Genomic DNA, 20,702 nt, shown 5'->3' on the forward strand with positions numbered 1-20,702 from the left:
TGAAAAAGAGAATTGTAGATCCTCCTTTGCATTTCCTAAGATGATCACTATCCTTTTTAAGCAATCAGTAATCTGCTCCAATAGTGTTCATATATGGGGAGGGAATTTCAATCCTGGAAAAAGTTTATGCTTCTTATCAACAAGATCTACCTGCTTACTCTGTCTTAAATACAACTGATAACTTTTTATCACAGTATTCCACTCACTTCTGCCAGGAAGTTTCATAAATGCCCAAAATGTTAGTAACACAAAGGGAAATGAGGCATCCTACATAATTATTTTTGGATATTAGATGTTTGGCATTAGCACATAATGTACATAAACTACATCTTTATTTATCCACTTTTCTTTTGCTCTCCTTAGATTTTTGGGAGGATTCACTCATTCTCAACTGAATTTTGCTAATTTAATTCTTATCTTTTTTTACAACTACATATCCAAGGAAAGCTGAATACTAACTGTTCCTTCAAAATTTAGTCATTAGAAAAAAAAAAAAAAAAAGTTAGAAGGTATTTGAAGAGCCTGCATCATGACTATTTCAGATTAGATGATTGTTGTAGGTCCTTTCCAACTGATATAGTCTATTGTATTTTAACAGATAAAGAAGGGTCTGTCCTTTTTCATAGTTTAGATTTTTTAACAAGTGCTTCCATTCCTAATTTGTTAGACTACATATAATTTTCCAAAAGAGTACAGACTTTTTAAGTCCTAGCAATATTGTCCAAAAGCTCTTGTGGGTATATTTTCCTCTAACTTCCTAGCAATATTTTATCTCTTGTCTTCAGGACCCATCTCCTAGTTCTCCTATTATGCTGTCAGTTTCTCCAGGATCAAGCTGATGTTTCATACTGTAGAGACACCATGCTGGTGGGCTGCAACATATCTCCCAAAACCACACTGAGCTGGGAAGAAAAGGCATCACCACCAACATTAAACAGAACAATCTCAACAACAAAATATCCAACCTTACAAAATATTAGTAACGACACTGGAAGGTTAAGATAACCCACAGCAGCCACAGAAGGCCTGAAGCTAAGTTGCAAACGCTGGGATTGCAGTGCATCTAACAAAGACAGAACTGGCCCTCACACAAGTAAGAGCAAGTGCATCGGGGTCATTTGCCAAGCTTGTGTAATAGGATGAGATAATAAAGAGGACTGTGCCCTGAGTCCTCCAGCCTTTGTACATAACAAAGCAGTCTTCCAGCTAGGCAACAACCTAACCATGCCTGCAGAGCAAATTTCAACCTGTATGCTCGTATTTCTGCTTCCAGATTAGTCTTGGTGCCAAACATATATGGCCAACATTTGCTAGAGAGGTCTAAGCAAAAGAATTTTTTTTTCCAAGTTTAATTAATTATCTTGATGTCACAAGTTATTCTTATGAAAGACAGGCAGTGATGTTGGCTGCATGATTCGGATCAAATAGTGAGAAAAAGAATTTTGGCAAAAATAACACCAGAAAACAGTTTTCATGAGCTATGAATCTCATTTCTGAAATAACAGAAATTTTCTGGTTCTGTGGTTGCATGTACAAAAACATTCACAATGGTAATGCATACACTAGAAAACAAAGAGACACAGGGTGACAGACATATTTTTCTGAGACTCTGACATAAAAATACCATGTAACACTAGAGTGCTTAACATTCCTATTATAACTTCTCTTTACTAAGTTAAGAAACTCATATAACAACAGTGAGCATTTTTCCCTTATTCATTCCACTTCAGGGGAATCCTTTAATTGGACTGTTCATGTATGTCATTTTTGAGAGGAAAAATAAGTCATATTTTTCAAAAATACATGGTACAAACTAGACAGAAGTTATGCAAATAAATTAAAAATTTAAAGCAATGCAGTAAAATTACTTAGGGATTTTGGATTTGCAGAGTGCCTCAAAGGATATTGACATTTTTGCTACAAACTTATCGTGCTTATCTTCAGGAACTGGAAAAGTCTGCAAATCCTTCTCAAGCTGTTGAAGCTGCCTCTCCATATGCTTGAGGCTCTTCTCCAGGTTTTCTGCTGAGACTAAAATACAGAACATAAATTCTGTTAACACACTAAATAAAAACCATTGTTTCCAAAATGCAAGAGTTAAAACCTTACCCAAGTCATCATGCTACATTGTTAATTCTGAAATGAAAGCACACTGAACAAATTACAATGCAAGATGAGGAGGTCACTACAATGTTCAGCTCTCCCCTCTTACACAGATTCCTTATTCTCACTAGATGTATGTTGTTTGAAAGCTGTATTTTCATCTGTTTTTATGCCCAAGGTTTTGCATTCCAATCAACACTCTGTTTTAGGGAACCTGAGATATATATATGCCAGCTGTCTCCTCTGATTAACCAAAGGACAAGTTTTCAAGATATTCTAAGAAACCACAAAGCTTTTCTCCATTTCATCCTGTTAAAACAGAAAACACAAACATTTTTATGAACGACCATAAAGAAAATAAGATTCTCAAACACATGGACTATTAAACACCTATGCATAAAACCTAAACCTTAGTTCTCTAGTTTAAAAGCACTATGTACAGTAAAAAACACAACAGAATTTTTTGGAGCAAAAGTGCTGGCCAAGCATTTGAGAGGGTACAACAGAGCAACACAGGGACTTAGGAAAAAGAAAGGAGTGGAGTTGAAACATCAGGGATTTATAGAAGGACATATGACGGAAGGATGAAGAAAAAGTGCAAATTTTCTTTGCCAGGAAAAGAGAGATACAACTTTCATTTATTTGAAGCATTGCATGTAAAGTTGAATGCTTTATCTGTAAACAGTTGGTTGAAATACCAAGGTGACCAGAGTAATCTTAGGATGATTAACATGTGTTCTTTCTTAGATCTACATTATTGCCATCGGTTAAAACTTATTTTCAATTATTTATGAAGGCAACCAAGCATTTATTCAAGTTTCATAGGAGCAATATATAAAGATGTAAGAACACACTGTGAATTCTAGTCCAAAAACATTTTTTTTCTTTTTAATGACTTATTTCATTCATAATATAGTGTAAATATCTGTAAAGGTATAGTTACCTTCATCTTAAAAAAAAAACCTCCTCCAGAAACAAACCTCCTCCAGACTTTCTCCTTGGAGAAAGTCTGCATCCCTATGATGTTACTACACTGTGTAGTGGATACCTAACTTCATCCACCAAATAGTTACGTGAGAGAAATTATAAAATACATAGAATAAACACATCCTTCTCTGAAAAAAGCCTGACAGAATCCCCAAATTACCACAGTAAAATGCTGTATAGCAACTAAAATCCCATTCATAGCAGAAAGGTTAAGACAACTATAAAATGATCCATGGAAATGTAATAAATTGCTTTATAAGCACCGTTTTGTAATGCCTCTGGTTACTTAAAAAATAGTTTTTCAATTGTATGTTAGAATTGCACGTTTTGACTCAGCAATTGGTAAGCCAAAATCATCACCGGCTAGGTCAGTTGGCTTCAGTAGTTAAACAATTGTTTTGTTTGGGGAGCACAGCTAAAATTAGAAGCTGACAATGTTGACTAAGACATGTTTCAGTCTTCACCAGCCCCAGAAACAAACTTGATTTTAACAGAAATTCATACTTCTGCTTTCATGAGAAGGGTTAGGGACAATTTTACACCATTTTACATCATTGATCCTTAAGAAACACAGAATACAACAACTTGTGCCTAATCTAACTATTGCTTGAACTCTTCACAAGACCGTTTATCTTGCATAAAGAGTTCATAGTATAAATTAATGTGACATACACACATAGTACGTATAGTATATAATATCAAAATTATGAGACCTGGCAAGGAACACAAATTTAAAAATAATACAAAAGCCCAGCACACCAAAAAATCCTCTACACCAGTTGCAGGTAGCAGCTGAGTAACAGCTACACTCTTTTACCCAGATGAGAAACTCAGCAAAATAACTCAGTGCCTAGAGCTGATTAACAGATTCTATACAAGAGATTTGCAAGCTCCTGCTTCCAGCAAAGCCAGTTTTTCACTCTAGTTCTGCAGGTTTTTTGACATTGAACATTTACATGTTTGATCAAGAATCTTTATACCTCTATTTTGTCCTGAAGATGTTTTTTCCTCTGTCATGATCTTAGGTTGTTCTTGAACTTAAGATTTCAGCATGCCTTTGATTTCAGCAGTGTATATTAGATATATTTTCCTTTAAGACTATATTTCTGATGATAGCCTTAAATAAAGGCTAGTTCACAATATGCTGCTATTAAGTTCGGTACCATTGCCTTTGCAGCTTTCAATTTAGTGAAAACATTAAAAAAAAAAAAAAAACCTCTAAATATAACCAGCTCTTCCAAAAAAAGATCATATAAAATAATTGCCAATATTTTCTTGTGTGACTCTGAAAGCCATGGTATAAAATCTGAAGGGACACAGAAGAATGGCAGAAAATGAAAAAAAACCTCCTTAACTTTAACCCCAAATGCTGGAAGGATTCAGAAATAAACCCAAACCAAACTGAAGTACACAACTCAAATGCTAGTTAAAAAACAAAGTCAAACCCTGGGGTTCTGAATATCAGTGAGCCCACAAAGCCAAGCTGTTTGCTGAATACAGTGCATGTGTGCCTAAACAATCTCCTACTTACACCTGCTCACACCCCCTAAGCTCTCACAGTCCTCTTCCAGAAGGGCTCCTGCTATTTTTGTAAGCAATAATTAGATTTCCCACCATCTGTTTTTCATGGTTAAAACAACTTCGTTCTTAGGGCTTCTGAATCTGGTTTTCTAATATCCCAATTATACCAGAAGCCTCTTCACCTGCTTCTGTTTTCAAATATTTCTGCAGTGTTTCAGGTGATGACTCACCAGCCCTTTAATTCTTGCATTAAAATTTCTCCAGTTATTCTGGGAATACCTTATCTGATTAACTTACAATAAAATATCCTCTCTTTTTTTTGACCAAAGCCCTTATTACAGTATCAAAATGCATGATCTTGTACTTCATACTATTGATTTTCATTTCTTTTATTCTGCTTCCTCAGGATCACTCAGTGATAACAACCTGATTCTCCTCTCATCTGGCAAACTATCTAACCCTGTGTTAGACATGTTCATTGGTGCAATACCACAATTTTTTTAAACCATGCTCCTTTTAAGACAGTATTTTGTTTCTTATAATTTTTATTCTAATGAATATTCTCCCATTGTACCTAATATCAAGTGCTTTACTAAAGTGAACAAAGATTTTATGGGATTGAAAAAAATAAATTAAAAGCTATCAATAAATTAATTTTTATTTCATGCTACTCTCATTAACCTCACTCTGTGTTGGATTATTCTTTCCTTTATAAATCTTCATATCGATAAAGTCAGATAAAGAGACATGAAATTGCTCAAATCATTATTTTTTTGGATTCTTAAATAATCTGTAGTAGCAAAAACATTACTATAGCCACAGCAAAACTTGATAAAAATGTACTTACTAAACTTCTAGTTTCATCTCAATTATCTCAGGATGCAGAATATGAAATTGGTATTTACAGTATAAGAATACAGTACTCTGAATTTTTTCTTTCAAAGATTTCTATGAAGAATTTTCAGTCCCATCCCCAGACCATTATTCTTGCTTAAAAATAAAATAATATTTAATCTAGCTTTGAAACCATACCTGTTTAATCTTAAATGGCAGAAATAATTCCCTAAAGTGAAGGAATACTTGCACGTTCTCTCATTTTTATTGCTGCAAGCCTTTTGCTACTTTTTGCATCAGTCAGTATTTCAGACATCATGCCCACACTCTATGACAATTTGCTTGGACGTTCCTATCTCCTAATCATGATTTTCATTCTCTTGTCTACCAGTATTTTGCTTCCCTTGTGCTATTATGGCCCCTTTATTCTAAGAGAGTGACAGTGACAAACTGACCTCTAGCCTGATACAAAAAATTATACCATATTATTTAAAAATATTCTGGAAACGTACTATTAGTTTTGCAAAGTGAAAATCACACTGGACTGACTGAGTTTACTGAATAATTCTCCAAAATTGTCATCATATTATAAATGCAGCATTGAGAAGAAAACTGAAATGACAAAACATAAAAAAATCCTCACCCATATTTTCAGGTGGATTTAGAGTAACTAACAAAGAAATATTGCAGAGGAAGAGTATTGAATGTTTCTGTAAACACCAGCAAAGGTCTGAAATATCCATTAAAAGTAGCAAAAGATCTACTTGGATGTACTCAGTGTCACACGGCACTAGAAATATAAAAAATAATACTTTTTTTCTCCAAAAATAATGATTCCCCTTGTCTCTAGAGCCACTTTCTGGCTTTCTTGCCTTTTCTCTCCCCTTTCTTCTTTGTGTGTGTGCCTAAGGTGCATACAACACTCTTTTTGAGATCTTTTTTTTTCCCAAAGGTCTGACAATGCCACTGGCTCTTTAGCACTCAGGCTTTCCCTTCTGTAGCCAGAGTAGATGTTAGTTTCACACATGAAAAAAACACCTAAGCAGGATTTTAGTCTCCTGTTTTTAATTCAAATACGAGCATGCCAGTGTAGTGTAACTGGTAAACAATGTGGAAGCATTTGTGTGCCCAGTTCACCAGCACTATCACCAGTAGTATTAGGCCTCAGATCTTACAGCAACTATGCCCTATACTACCTCCACAAGAACCCTGGCCTGCTGGACTTGTTATAAACTTCAAGAGCCTCCTGAGAGAAATGCAGTCTGACACCACATCTTTGTTTTTAATGGTCAGTTTAAGCTCAGAAATTGTTAATATGGGAAACAGCTGAAAACAGAAACACCTGAATGACAATTCACTGATTGTCAGTTATTCATCCCTGAGCTACTACGGAAAAAAGAAGCAGCTGCTAAGGCAAGCAGGGGAAAATGGCCAAGCAATAGGATGTGGCACCAGCCCTGAGCACAGGGACCAAGGTCCCCCCGTGCTACACAGCACACAGTGATATGGCACAGTGCTGGACCACGATCTGTCAAGAGACAAAACCATCTTATAAAAGAAGAAATTAAATTCAGAGGAGGGAGCACAAAGAAGACCCTTGCATCAGTGGCAGCTTCCCTTGCTGATTCTTGAGCTTCACCACCTGCTTCCTTGGGGACCACAAAGTGCTCAGCTGACTGCAGTGTGTTGTATACTTGCAGATAATTTAGGGTAAGATTGTTAATAACTAACTGTTTTGAATATGAAGTGAGAGTGGTTAATAATGATTCCAAATGTACTATTACCATGGAATGGCAATGAATATCGGTCTAGTAGAGTTAAAAATAAAGTTTTAAAAGTGGCCACATTTATCAATCTTCTATCCAATATTGTCTCTCTAAAATCAAACTCCCTGAGGTATATAGGTAGCAAGATACACAAGTCTACATGTACATCTAAATGCAACTTCAGCACCTTCGTACTCATTAAAATTAAGCTTTCTCACCTTTAAAAGTCCATACAACTGCACAATGCATTCAGCTTTTTTAATTGCCTTTTCCACCATTTTAAGGTACCTCTTGCAATTGATTTCTGCATAACCCAGTCAATATTTTTTTGTATTTCAGCAGATATCCACGTTTTTCCCTACAGAGTATATAACCCTGATGGCCTGAAAACAAGAGCCTGTGAATTTGTGACCCAAATCAAAACCCAAGAAATGCATAGAATAAATATATTATTTAATAGTACTGAGAAACTTATCATTACCTTAGAAATTCTCTAATAAGAAAAACAATATTTCCTTATGATGTATAGAATTCTTACGACATATATATTACTATTTTTCTCTCATGCTGCCCTAATGTCTTTAAGTTTTATAGGTGGAGGTGCCCTATTTTTCATTGATATAGTTTAAACTTCACATTTTCAATTTGGCTTCTAGCTGTTTTAATTGTGAAGTGAAATTAATTGCCTATTAAAAAAAAAAAGTAGTTTCAAAAAAGAGAAAATGGATATGTTACTTGTAAAGCTGTGACGAGTTAATGTCTTTTGGAGAAAGGAAAATCTGCAGCTTTACAGTGTTAGTACAATATGAAAGACTCAATACACTGTTACCTGTAAGGTCTGAGTAAATTAGAGTCAATCAAGTAAAACTGCAGCCTGCATAAATGCAATATAAAACTTCATAATACCATAAAATAAGAATTAGTAAATTGTACTGAATTACCAAAATATTTCTTGTCTGGAATACTAACAGAAAAGCAGGGAAGTAATTATGTTTAAAAGAAAGGACAGCTTTAATTATAGAAATCTTCAGGAACTGTCATATCTGTAAGCTCATTAGCTGCAATGAAAGTTCCTCCTGCTGATCTAAGAGCACTTAAAAAACAGGATTTGTTACACTTCAAAGTAAAAAGGTATCTTTAATTCATGTACTGTAACAGTAAATTAAATCTACTTCTAGTATTACAGAAGTAAAAACTAAAATTTTAGCATACAATGGAAACAAACCAAAACCACAAATTAAATACCTTAAATACCCTGAAGCAAACTTCAATCACACAGGTCATATGTCCCTTACTGTTTGCCTCTCAAAATTAGATTTTAAAAAATATTTTTCCTGCAACAGTTATTTACATAATGTGAATATTTAATAATTTGTAAAATACAATAGTGTCGCCATTAACTTGGTGCAGCCACTTGACACTGCTCTTGAAGTCTTACAAGCCATTTTAACACTGTATGGTCACTGGACAATGTTTAATGAAATTAAAGAAGCATGAATGTTTCTTCTGGAAAGTATAAAAAGTAAACGAGTTGCTGAAATTGTAATGTTCTAATGTTCACCATTTTGAATAAGAAATAACTTGAAAGAGAAGTTTTAAGAATGAGCAAGCATAAACCAAAAAAATCCAAGGCATGCTACAAATAGGCTGGCTGATACAATGACAGTCATGTCAAGGAAGAATTCTACAAAAAAGCTTCCTTAAGACACTTGTTTTGAGAAACCTGAGGAAGACTCAACAACTACTCAAAGATGATCGAGCCAAAGCTAACAAATGCACAATATAGTTCCATTTTTATGTATAAATATATGTGCAACCTCAAGTTTTCTGTTAATATTGTTCAAATGGCCTTTACACATCTTTCTACCACAATAATTTTGATTTATAATTTAAAGAACAGCTGCAAATAATTATTTTATGCCAGATAAAAATGTGAAATTATTGTATCTGAAGACATGAATATGCAGACAGGTAATAAAACCAGCTCAATAAGAAACAGCTTGCAACAAACGTATAGGGGAATAGAATATTCTTATCCAACTTCATTGATTTATTATTGGAAAATATTTTTAAGAATTGCTTCCGAAAAGAAAGTTCAGTAAAACCATGAAGGGAATTAAATTCTGCCACCTGTACAAGCCCCTAACCTTTGCCAGAACAAAAGCTGCAGAAGAGGATTTAAAAACAAGTACTGGAACAAAATGCTACCTCTATGGTTCAGGGGAAAATTGAACAATATATTAATATGACACAAAAGCAGAAAAGAGCAATGTTGTCTCTTCACCCAACAACTTTGAGGAACAAAACAGCATATGTGTGAATAGAACCTTTCTATTGGATGACAGGAAAAACCAACGCTGACTTCCTCCCTTCTGGGCCATCAGCAGCCTGTAACCCTTAGACATAACATTTGGATCCATTGGTTTTCCAAATTTACTGGAAGTGTAAATTGCCTCCCAGGAATGCAAACCAGGATGGATTATTTCTACTAAACCCTCAACCACAATATCTTAGACCATTACAGTGGATGTGACTGAACAGATTTATAGACTTTCTTTATAACTGACCTTCTGCTAAGCTCAAGCAAAAATAGCCATTTCATTAAAAATTTACTGTACAAAAGTCGGTGCATATTAAATCAACTTGCTTCATAAAAATGTATTTTTGCAGAAGTACTAAAAGGTTTATAAAAACTCCATGAGTTACAGTTTTTTGTGAACTGCTGGGTTTTCTAAAATTCTAGTGCAGCAGGAGTCTTTGAAAAACAGAATGGAGTTTTGCGGGGAGGGAAACAAATATAAACAAACACACTGATACCCTAAGCTGTTAAAGATATCCTAAGCTTTTGTCTTCTTCACACAGGAAAACTGAAATGCAAAATGCATCTCAGAATACGCTGTAGTAAATTCAATATATGAACTTGAAAACATGATCATTGATTTCCATCCTACCTCATACTGAGTGAGATCAAAGACTACTAGTTATTACCAGATGCCTAGAACAGAACAAAAAGCCTGGGCTAACTGATCATTTTACTGGCTACTCTTTGAATGGTCAGTGATCTAGATCTCAGAAATTTTCCAGAAAACAGTCAGCAGTGTCATATAAGACAACTATCTACACTGAAAATACTGCCTTCTATTAAGAATAAAAATAAACTCAACCACAATACATACAGTAACATATTAGTGATTAAAAAAAATCAGTGACCAGTTAACACTGAAAATAATGCCAAACACACCAAATTAATATACAGCAGAAACTGTTTCTATTACCAGTACAAACAGCTAGGTGAAGGGCTTGAAGCATTTGACAGCTATTTAAAAATAATTGAAATTTTTCAGGGTTATAATACACCAAGTAAAACTGGAAATTTTGAGAAGCAGAAAGTGAACTCTATGTAGGTGACCAGTATCTCAAGTCCTCTATCAGAGGCAGCTTTTGCAAAATTGTAATTTGTGGCAGGGGGACTGAGTGAGGTATGAGAGTGACACTCTACAAAACATTATAGATAAACTTTGATATTTTCCAAACTGACATAAACTAAAATATTTTTAACTGAGCCCATCCAATCACTTTTTCCTGCCAGAGAAGGATAGCGTTAAGGTAACATCAATTTCTACCCATATGCTTTGCCTGTTTAAATTACTTAAACTTATAAAACGTGGAAAAGGAACTTTTAATTAAGAAGTTAATTTCAAAAAACTCGGCTGGTGCTTATACAGATTCTACTTGCATGATGAAACTACACATTTTTACAGACTTCCAATGCTACTGTTGCATGAAAAAGATACATGTAGGGAAGATACAACTGTTCCATGTTTAGAAAAAAATAAAATAAAATAAAGCGATGCCAGGACAGCCTTTCTACATGCCTGAATTAGAAGACAGTGAGTGATACTCTTACTGTATAAAAGATCAAATATTGGAATTAAGATCTGGTAACAGAAAAGAACTTTTAAAAGAAATCCAGTATGGAAAATGGTTCTAGAAAATATGTTAGAAGAACTGTAATGGGAAGTCCTGTAGTAAGTGTTAGAGGACCAAACAATTCAAGATTATTCACAGCAGCTTAAACTACTGATCTGAGATATTGATTATTAATATCTATTTTTTCAATATTGTTAGAAAAAAAAAGCATCATCTTATACACAAGACATTGAAATGTGTCAAAATCAAAACTTTTAGTTAGTTACACAAACCTTTACTAGCTTTATCCAAATGATTAAAATCCTCAACAAAGTTCAGGACATCCTGATAGCTTTCTTCACACACTTCTACAAGAAAATGAAGCAATGTTGTTTTCTGGTCTGCTGACTTTGTGTCCTTCAGCTGGGAAGGGGGAAAAAAAGAAATGGAAAAACACTGAGAAAAATTTTTTTTCTGGCCATTTTAATAATTGATATATATTAGTAATTATTCATCTGAGAAAGGAAAGAGCAAACTATTAGAGCAGTACGTTTTTTTAAAGACAGTAATGGGCTGTTTAATTTTCCCCCTTGCTAAAAATCCCTAGAAAGATCGGACTAAGTATTTTTTCATTTCACGCAATTTTTGTGTTCATATTCAAAAACAGTACACGTATTTCTTTTTAAAATCTAATTATTTCAACAATACAGGGATATTTACAAAACTGAAATAAGCACATGAAAGTACAAAAAAGAAAAATCGAAGTTAAATCAACAAAATCTGACTATACATAATGCACATATCCACCGATGACATGATTTCCTTCTTTATATATAAAATTAACTCTAACCTAAAAATATTTATGTAGTGGAAGCTACAGAAGCTCAACACACACAAGTTCCTGTTATCAATTCTCAATACAGTAAATAAGAGCTCATAGGTCTTATTGTTTAAAAATGCTGACTTAAAGAATTCTTAAATGTAAAGCTTTCTTGCTAGACTCTTTATACATATAAAATTATTTTCAAGCCTGGCCAATTTAAATCTTGCAGCTACTTGAGTAAAAAAACTAACAATTGACAACTGACAAACTTCTGTTGCAGTCTTTCAAATGAGATGTTCTTTCAAATCAAAGACATTTTTATAAATAGAAAATGGCATCACATATGAAAGTGTTAATTCACTACTTAAGAACTATTTCTGCAAAAAAAAAATATTAAGAAAAGTATAGAAGCATGTAGGCACAAAGTAAACAGGAGTATAAAAAGGGCTGCCACAATTACACAAAGACTTGTCCATCTGAATATCATGGCACCAAGTCCTTAACACGGTATAGATTTTTCATAATTAACTCTAACAAGACTGTTTATTTCCAAAGATCAAAATGCTACTGTGCTGAGATATACTCTCCCAGAGCATGCATGTTTTCCTTCAGAAAAGTGGATTAGTAACACAGTTTTCCAAATAAACAGGAAATGGAACACATATATATCAAAACCCAAAAATATATTCTAGGAGCCGTACTGTATGCAATGTTATAAAATATGTTATTTCTATTGTATTGGGAATCTCACTGAAAGATGTCTCAATAACACCACAAAAAACTTCTACAATGTGACACTGTGGTGCATGTAATACACTGTGATACATAACAATAGTTAGCTATAAATACAAGCCTGTGTTGTAAACATGCATATAATTTAATACATCAATAATTAATTAATGATTGAGTATTAGCATATCAATATTGTATCTCCTGAGACTACTCATGGCTGTTCTCTGATGTAGAAGAACTAATACAGTCATTCATTCCATACTTTCATTATCTTTATACATCAATTCCCTCTCCTATTTCTAGTACACAATGGTTATCTTCAAAATCCTCATATTCTAGATCTTAATAAATTATTTCTTCAAGATAAATTCTGACTTTTGATCCTGCTCTTATTCTTTTCATAATACATTTTTGTCTTGTGCATTAAAAATACAGAGAATATAACCAGACATAGGACAGATTCTTGTAAAATCATACTTAAGTAAATGCACCTAAAGAATAAAGAACCTTTAGTATCTTCCTTCTGAATATGTTCCTCGGCAAGTTGTCTTTTTAACTTAATCACTTCATCTACAATGTATTAACTTCAGGTGGATGACTCATGCTTCATGCTTACTTTAGACCAGGGAAAGAATATAAGTTATTCTTTATGAATATTTATGTCATAGGTATCACATTCAACACTGACAGAATTCTTCTGAAATATGGCAGAATAAAGATGATCAGTTTCATGAATGTAGAAGTTAACATATTGTGTTTTCTCTTGTGCAAAAAGATAAAGAAACAGAAAGACAAAGAGTACATACAAAGTTTCAAATAATTCCTTCCTTGTAAGAACTACATGTGCACTCTGAAGATTATTCAGCAATCTCCCAGGGAGCATAGGAAAAAAACAACAACACTAAATATGGGAAAGGTAACTAGCATTAGAATGGATTATAAATTAACACCCAGAAAAGTATAGACATTTTCTTGTATATATCTTATACAAAAGTTGAAAGAGTGAAAATTTAAGAAAAAGCAGAAGAAGCAAGAAACTGATGAAACTGAGCAACATAAGAGAATCACATAAGGAGTAAATTCATGTCCAAAAGAAAACATAACTGTATTAAAACATGCTAAAATGTAATAGATATCTTAGAAATGCTCAGACCTATTAAAATTACAAAACTACTATGATCACAGTGACTGGATCCTTACACAACCTTATTTAGTTTGGGTTTTATATTATTCCCTCAAAATAAAATCACTTATAAGCGATTAAATGCAAGCCAGTTTTAAGACGACTATTCATGGATCAACTGTACTTTTCAAACTATCAACTAAGGCAAATAATAAGGAAAAATTAGTAAGCAAATAATTAACTGCAGGAAAAACATCAAAACTATTTATGCAGTATATTGACATTTCAAAACTCACTTTACATAGCGAGCTGAGATTATATCCAAAGGTCTGTGCATTCCGAGAACCTGCATTCATGTAGTTTCCCATTAACAATACTAGTTCCAGTAGCTTGCTAAAGCTTTTACTCTTCTTTATCTCTTCACAGGCAGCACTGACAGCCATGATGTCAGGTTTGATGTTGTTCACCTGCTCCTCAAACTGAAGCTTAAAAAGAATAGCACTGAGCCGTGGCCGTAGTCTCTTCACGTTGCTCATCTGATTGAAAAGAAAAATAGAAGATTTCCTTTAAAATTCATGGTACACTTTGGCACTGTACAAATGCATACGCTCTGAAATGATTTATTGGTGTGACAGGCTTGAAGAAGCAATATATCTGCTATAACTGATAGCAAATAAATGAATGAATGAGAGACACTTGGGTAAGCAACTGAAATCCCATCTTGTGGTTAATAGGAACTGCCTCCATCCTTTCCAAATAACTAGTATGTGTAAGCAATAAAAGATAAAGTGTCATCATATATCACATCTGTCAACTCATATACCAAATCACATAAAACTAATCCAAGTTTATGACCCAGCAGTTGCAAAGGAATGAAAGTAGTTCACAAATTTTGTATAACTCTGGATGTACCAAAACAAGACAAGTCTCATTTTCTGGTGCAAATATTTGAAAACTGACGTCAATAAGAGCCTATGATAAACTTGCAGGAAAATAACAGTTTTGAAAAAATCTTTGAAACACTCAATATAGTATACACTAATATATACTAATATTCATACCCCCTACACTCCTGTATACTAACCTAATACAGTTCATTAGCTGCAGCTGAATGCTTCCAGGAAAACAGCTTCTGTAGATCATATACAAAAGACTTGGCTTTTTCTATGGCTTGCTGATCATGTATTTTCAACAGAAATTTTTACCTTCTTATATACTAGGTCACCAAATTCTCACTCCAGATATACTTTGCACATTGTTTACTACATCCACACAAGGAACGCTAAAACATTATTCAATAAGCTGCTTATCTTCTTTTTCCTATCCCTGTTTTCTCATCAATTTCATTAATTCCATAAGATCTTCTTTCTCATGCTTGTCTTCTTCTTTCTCAAGACATGGTTCAAGACAATAATTTCTTTACAATTCTCAAAAATTAAACTAAGTTTTTACTTTTTTTTAACTTTTTTTCTTAATATTTTCTTAATAAGGAACACATTGTTTCCAGCTATCAGTACTTCTCAATGCAAGAAAGAAGCAATAATATTGGCACTTCTCCTACAAAGCAGTAGGCTTCATACAATGGCCTTAAACTTTTGCATTTAAATTGGACATATCCCCCTCCAAACCACAGTGATACCTCAGGGTTTTACAGACTATTTCTCAATACAGATCTAGTCTACCAATGTGAAAATTCCTCTGACAGTGCAGCATTCATAAGTCATATGGCACTGATTATCCCCAGAGACTCAGTGTAAAGGATAATGGTGACACTCCATCCATTTTCAGTGTAAAGTGAAACTGAAGGCTGTCTCATCCAAAGGGTTTGATATCGAGGCAGAAGAGGATGGAATTTACAATCTATTTTATTGGTTTTACTGTGACAGCAGAAGAAAATAAAATCAGGTAGAGTTAACATTTTATGTCACTAGGTCATTTCAGAAATGCCTGCATAGCTGTGCAGCCACATGATGATGTTTCATTGAAGTAAACACATCATTTGGATTTTAGTTCAGATAAAAAATCAGGATGTAAAATAAGAAGTAATTTCCACTAACCATACTTTGGTTTTCATCATAGAGCACATCACATAATCAGGATGTCTTTCAGATTAAACTAGGTTGAAAATCAACTATTGTACTTGAGTTGACTGACTGCCTCCAGTCTGGTCGTCAAGTAAAACACTTAAAATGTACGCTTTGAACATTATTAGCTCAGTACCAACTGTAGGCAGATATTCTGTTCTTATACTACATGAAATAGTATCCACCAAGTGTGGTAAAATTCTTTCTTAAGAATGGATAAATAAGGATAATGGCACTTGAATTTGAGCAAGGCATTTCACAGCAAAATAGAAACAGAAATACCTGAATTCCACATGAAATTAAGACAGTACTCTAACAACTTTATACCTAATTTAAGAATAACTACATAAAAGAATGTTAAGGTAGTAGACAGAAGCAAGTGTCATAAATTCATTCTACAAGTTCTGTCAGGAAGAATCACTATTAACTCTTTTTCCTCAATTATCTTACTAAATTTGTATATGTACTACTACTACTCAGCATCTTGAGAACATGTTTTTAGTTATAAGTTTTGTCCTAAAGTTAGCCAGAAAAAAAATTGGGACTAGACTAGGAAAAAAACCCCCACAACATTCCATTGAAATTGTCCAGATTTTTAGTATTTAATGCCATACTCAGGGTGCAATAGAGATGACCATTGATATTAAACCATAGAAACTACAAAAATTCACTGTAAGTTGCATTGATTTTAAATGATATTGAACTCAAGATATTACTGAATCACCAGAAGATCTATCTTTTGTTGATGCTTGGCTTTTCAAGATCCTTGAAACTGAAATATTCACGTACTTTGGACTACAGAGATGTGTTGCACAAACATGAACATGCACATCTGCATAAAAAGTGCAAAGTTTTCATCAGAACCAGTTGAAATACAAGAAATTCCGATGTCCAGTACATAACTATGCAATTCCTAAAGTTGAATGCAGAAATATGTAATCTTAAAAATTAGAAACAGGAACACATGCCAGAAACACAACAAAAATGCCACTGGGATTGTTATTATTGTTATTACTAGTATTATTGTTGTTGTTAAAAATGCTCTGAAATCCATGCACAATGCATGTTGTTGGTATTATTTCTTTACTTGTTTGCTAAGTCAAAAACTGAGAAGAGTTCCCTTAGTAACATATGGCTTTTTTTTGTGACATGTAGTTCAGTTATATTTAAACTGTAAAATCCATACACCCTAGCACAAGAGGTGATAAGAATCTAAGTGTTGCTGACCATCTTATGTTAACATCGCTCATTTTTTTATAATCAGAGTATAAGGACATAAGTTTACGTCAGTTTTGATAGTGGAATTCTGAAAACAAACAATCCAAATAACTAAAACAGGAAGTTGAATTAGAAACCTATACATGTCAGAGAACTCAGTACAAAGGTAATGAATTGTACTACTTTTTAAGTAATAGTCCACAAAAAGAATTTCACTACAAGCAAGTCCAAATGGGAACTGACTTATGAGTTGAGATACCCAGTAGCAGCTCTCACAGATCTCACATCCAACAGCAAAGGCGGGTTCTCCTCGCAAATACAGCATAAATCACAAGGCAACTACAAGCATGTGCAATCTGATATATGTGTACTCTCACTATCTTTTTCTGTTTATGTCAAGCAAAGGAAAGCATCTCAGAAGTTTCACTGACACTACATTTTGATCACTGAAGGGGTTTCATTCCTGTCACAAGCTCATAGAAAAAAACACTGCAAGCACTTCAGTTTCATACCTTCTTTAAAGGAGTACCAGTGCTGAGGCTGTCAGACCACCTGAAAATGTTCTCATCCAAAAGGTAAGATAACAGTTACAGCCAAGCTGACTAAAGAGAGCAAACGGGAACACCATTCCCTGTGGATAATGTATGGCTTTCACCTCTGCAGCATCAGTGACCTCCTAAGAGTGCAGAGGTAAAAATGACACTTATCTTTAAACCCAGGCACTTGAAAAACAGGAAAAAAAAGTCAGATAGGGAAGGACTGATACCTTAACAGGTATTTTATCACGTTTAAAGAAGATAAAAGAACATCCTGCTCAATTTGAAAAGGACAGCCAACATGCCTAAATCTTAGTGAAAACCAGCAGCATTCTGGAAAGATCAAACATTATTTCACACTATGGGAAGTCAATTTGCAATAAAAATCAGTATTTTTGTTGAAATGTTTTTATGTATAGTGGAAAGAGTATCTCTTTCTTCACCTTTGGCATACTCTTTTTACTCAAGGAAATAATAATAAAGTCAAGAACTGCCAACACAAAATTAAAATTACTTAAGAGAAATTGAGTACACATATAAACATATATATATATATACGTACTCACATATATATACATATATATATACATGCAAACAATTGAACTAATGACTTTCCAGACTTATTAGCAATGATGGAGAGCATGTCCTGTTACTCTGCTTCTCCAGCCTGAATTATAATCAGCTTGAACCACTTAGTAAGTTTCTTGCAAATCAAATATTTTCCTAAAGGATATTCAGGGCAGAATAGAAGGCAGTGTACTGTAAGTGACACGGGGACAACACCTATCAATTACCTCCCAGCTGCACACAGGAAAATAATATTCTTCTCTTGTCTTGTGGATGACAGTGCACTGATTCACAGTGCAGAAAATCCCTGGTACTGTTTTGGATTGCATTATGTTCAACAAAGATGGCCCGGCAAGGTCAGTGAGCACATCTCAGAATTGCCAATGGGGGCTACAACACAGCTGTCAAAATAAGCTGAGCTTACAACCTTCAGGCTGAAATTCACAGGAAGGTAAGGTCTGTGAAAAGAAAGTAGCCCTGTTCTTTTGTCTTATCCAAAAAATACAATTAGATGTACTGACATCTTGATCAGTATGAAATGCAGACCGCTTTTGTTTTTTCAAGTTGAAACCAGACAATATTTTCCTAAAAACAAAACTTCCAAGAAGGAGAGGGTCCAAATTTCCAAAATTCTTCTATTTTTAGCTGGCCTAACAGATGTCTGAAAGGCTATTTTCATTAAAAGACACATATGGAGCAGATGCTATCAGACTGAAAAGGTTTCCTCATGGGAAACCAAGTCAAGAGCTTAATATAGGTAAAAATCCTCTGTAAAACCTCTAATTCATACAGGTAGCAAGAATAAATAAATTAACACCGGAAGTCAAGGGCAGATGTCATTGAGGAATTTAAAAGCAAATATTATAGCATCAAACCAAATGGAGAAAAGTTTCTGAAACTGCATTCCAGATCTAAAAATCTGGTAAGCCTGACTTTAAAATAAATGCCTCATTTTCTGTCTGGCTATTACTAGGAATCCATCTCCTAATGAAAAGTCTACTACAAGGAATATCCCAACACAGAGGTCATGAAGACACATGATCAAGGTCTGGATGAGAATGTCTCAAAATCATGACAGCAAGTTCAGTACTTCCCATCAGGTTGAACCATCATAACAATTCCCACATAGAAGTGGAATTTGATGTTACATAGCTTGCAGCTGATTTTGATGTCTTTGATGTGACAGACAAGACCCACTTCAAAAAAGTTCAGGCCTCCAACCATTTGCATCATCTTCTCTACTGACCCAACAAGGTGTGTCCCAGTTAATTTTCTCAGAAGGAAGATATGTGTCTATGATCATGACAGTACCGTTAAGGAAAAAACACTCCACTGTAGAGCTTCTGTAGCCCTGTCAATAGTGAATTCAGTAATGACTCGGGAATTTTTATCCAATGGTTATTTGGTGTATTTGGAACCATAGTTAATCTGTGGCAAAAACAGTCTGACATGTCACATAAGTGAATGCTGCAGATGACAGTTTGCATTACTTGGAGAGTTTCTCAGTTCTACAAAATTATCACAGGGAAAGCAAATCCTACAGCACCTGGAGCTGCACTGGGCTCTAATGTCTGAAGCTGGAAAGGTGAAATATCTGCATATTAATTTCAGGCTCTAGGGATTTAATAAGTACTGATCAGCCTCATCATTCTTTCAGCACAGCTGCCCTACACTAGCCAGTCATTTGGATACCTAACTCAATTTAGGTGGCTAAATTCCAAGAAATCCTTGAATTTGCTGAGTTAAAATGGCAGGACCGTGGTCCCTACTACACACAGAAGTGTTTTCCTTATGATACATAATGCATGACATGATCATTAGAGGGTTGCTTACATTACTAATGAAGAAAAACATCAAATCGGATCCAGGACAGGCCCTTGATAGATTGTGCAAAGCGAATGGCTGGAAGCAAAAGATGAGGACCCTTCAGAGAAATAACATTCCTGCTCTGAAGCTGCAGCAATATCTGCCAAGAAGAGAACTGAGATAACCTGTGCGTGGGCTAGAAGAAATAACAAGCATCCACTTAGCCATCTGAATTAATATCAGGCAGTAAGACAATTTTTTTAAATTGTTCTTTAGATTAACTACACAAAATGGTTTTACCAGAACTAAACAAGAGATAAGAGTAAGGTCTGCTTCTACTGAAGCGTTTACATGAGCACTCATCCGTAATATGGCATCACAAAGGAATTAATACAAGCCAATCCAAAGGCAATTGCAAACAGTCAGATTATTGCAGATCATTCATGATGGCCATTTTCAGAAGGTATTCTGGAGCCTTGCTCTCCACTTTTACCTAGGTACAAGGTTTGAAAATCATCAACATTACAGGAGTTAAGGATGTTCTCCTTCACCACAGCATAAGTAACTTGACTACAATTTGTCATAAAGATTCTTTAACTCTCACAAATGGCATATAAAAGAAAGTTAATTTTTGGCAACACTCCTGGAAAGGCAGGAAATACTGATAAAGAACACTGCTCTAAAGGTAGAGCA

General features: G+C 34.4%; 1 protein-coding gene across 3 annotated transcripts in view; it reads right to left on the reverse strand.

The window, feature by feature from the left end:
* Positions 1–20,702, reverse strand: part of DIAPH3 (diaphanous related formin 3) — a 202,356-nt gene that overhangs the window by 84,521 nt on the left and 97,133 nt on the right. For all 3 annotated transcript variants that reach the window (XM_074535503.1, XM_074535502.1, XM_074535501.1), the window contains 3 exons: positions 14,095–14,334; positions 11,414–11,543; positions 1,906–2,031 (listed from right to left, as the gene is read on the reverse strand). In XM_074535503.1, the coding sequence (XP_074391604.1) occupies positions 1,906–2,031; positions 11,414–11,543; positions 14,095–14,334 (496 nt within the window). The remainder of the gene's footprint in view (positions 1–1,905; positions 2,032–11,413; positions 11,544–14,094; positions 14,335–20,702) is intronic.

The sequence above is a fragment of the Zonotrichia albicollis genome, chromosome 2 (genome assembly GCF_047830755.1).
Source record: "Zonotrichia albicollis isolate bZonAlb1 chromosome 2, bZonAlb1.hap1, whole genome shotgun sequence".
In the NCBI taxonomy this organism is placed as follows: Eukaryota; Metazoa; Chordata; class Aves; order Passeriformes; family Passerellidae; genus Zonotrichia; species Zonotrichia albicollis.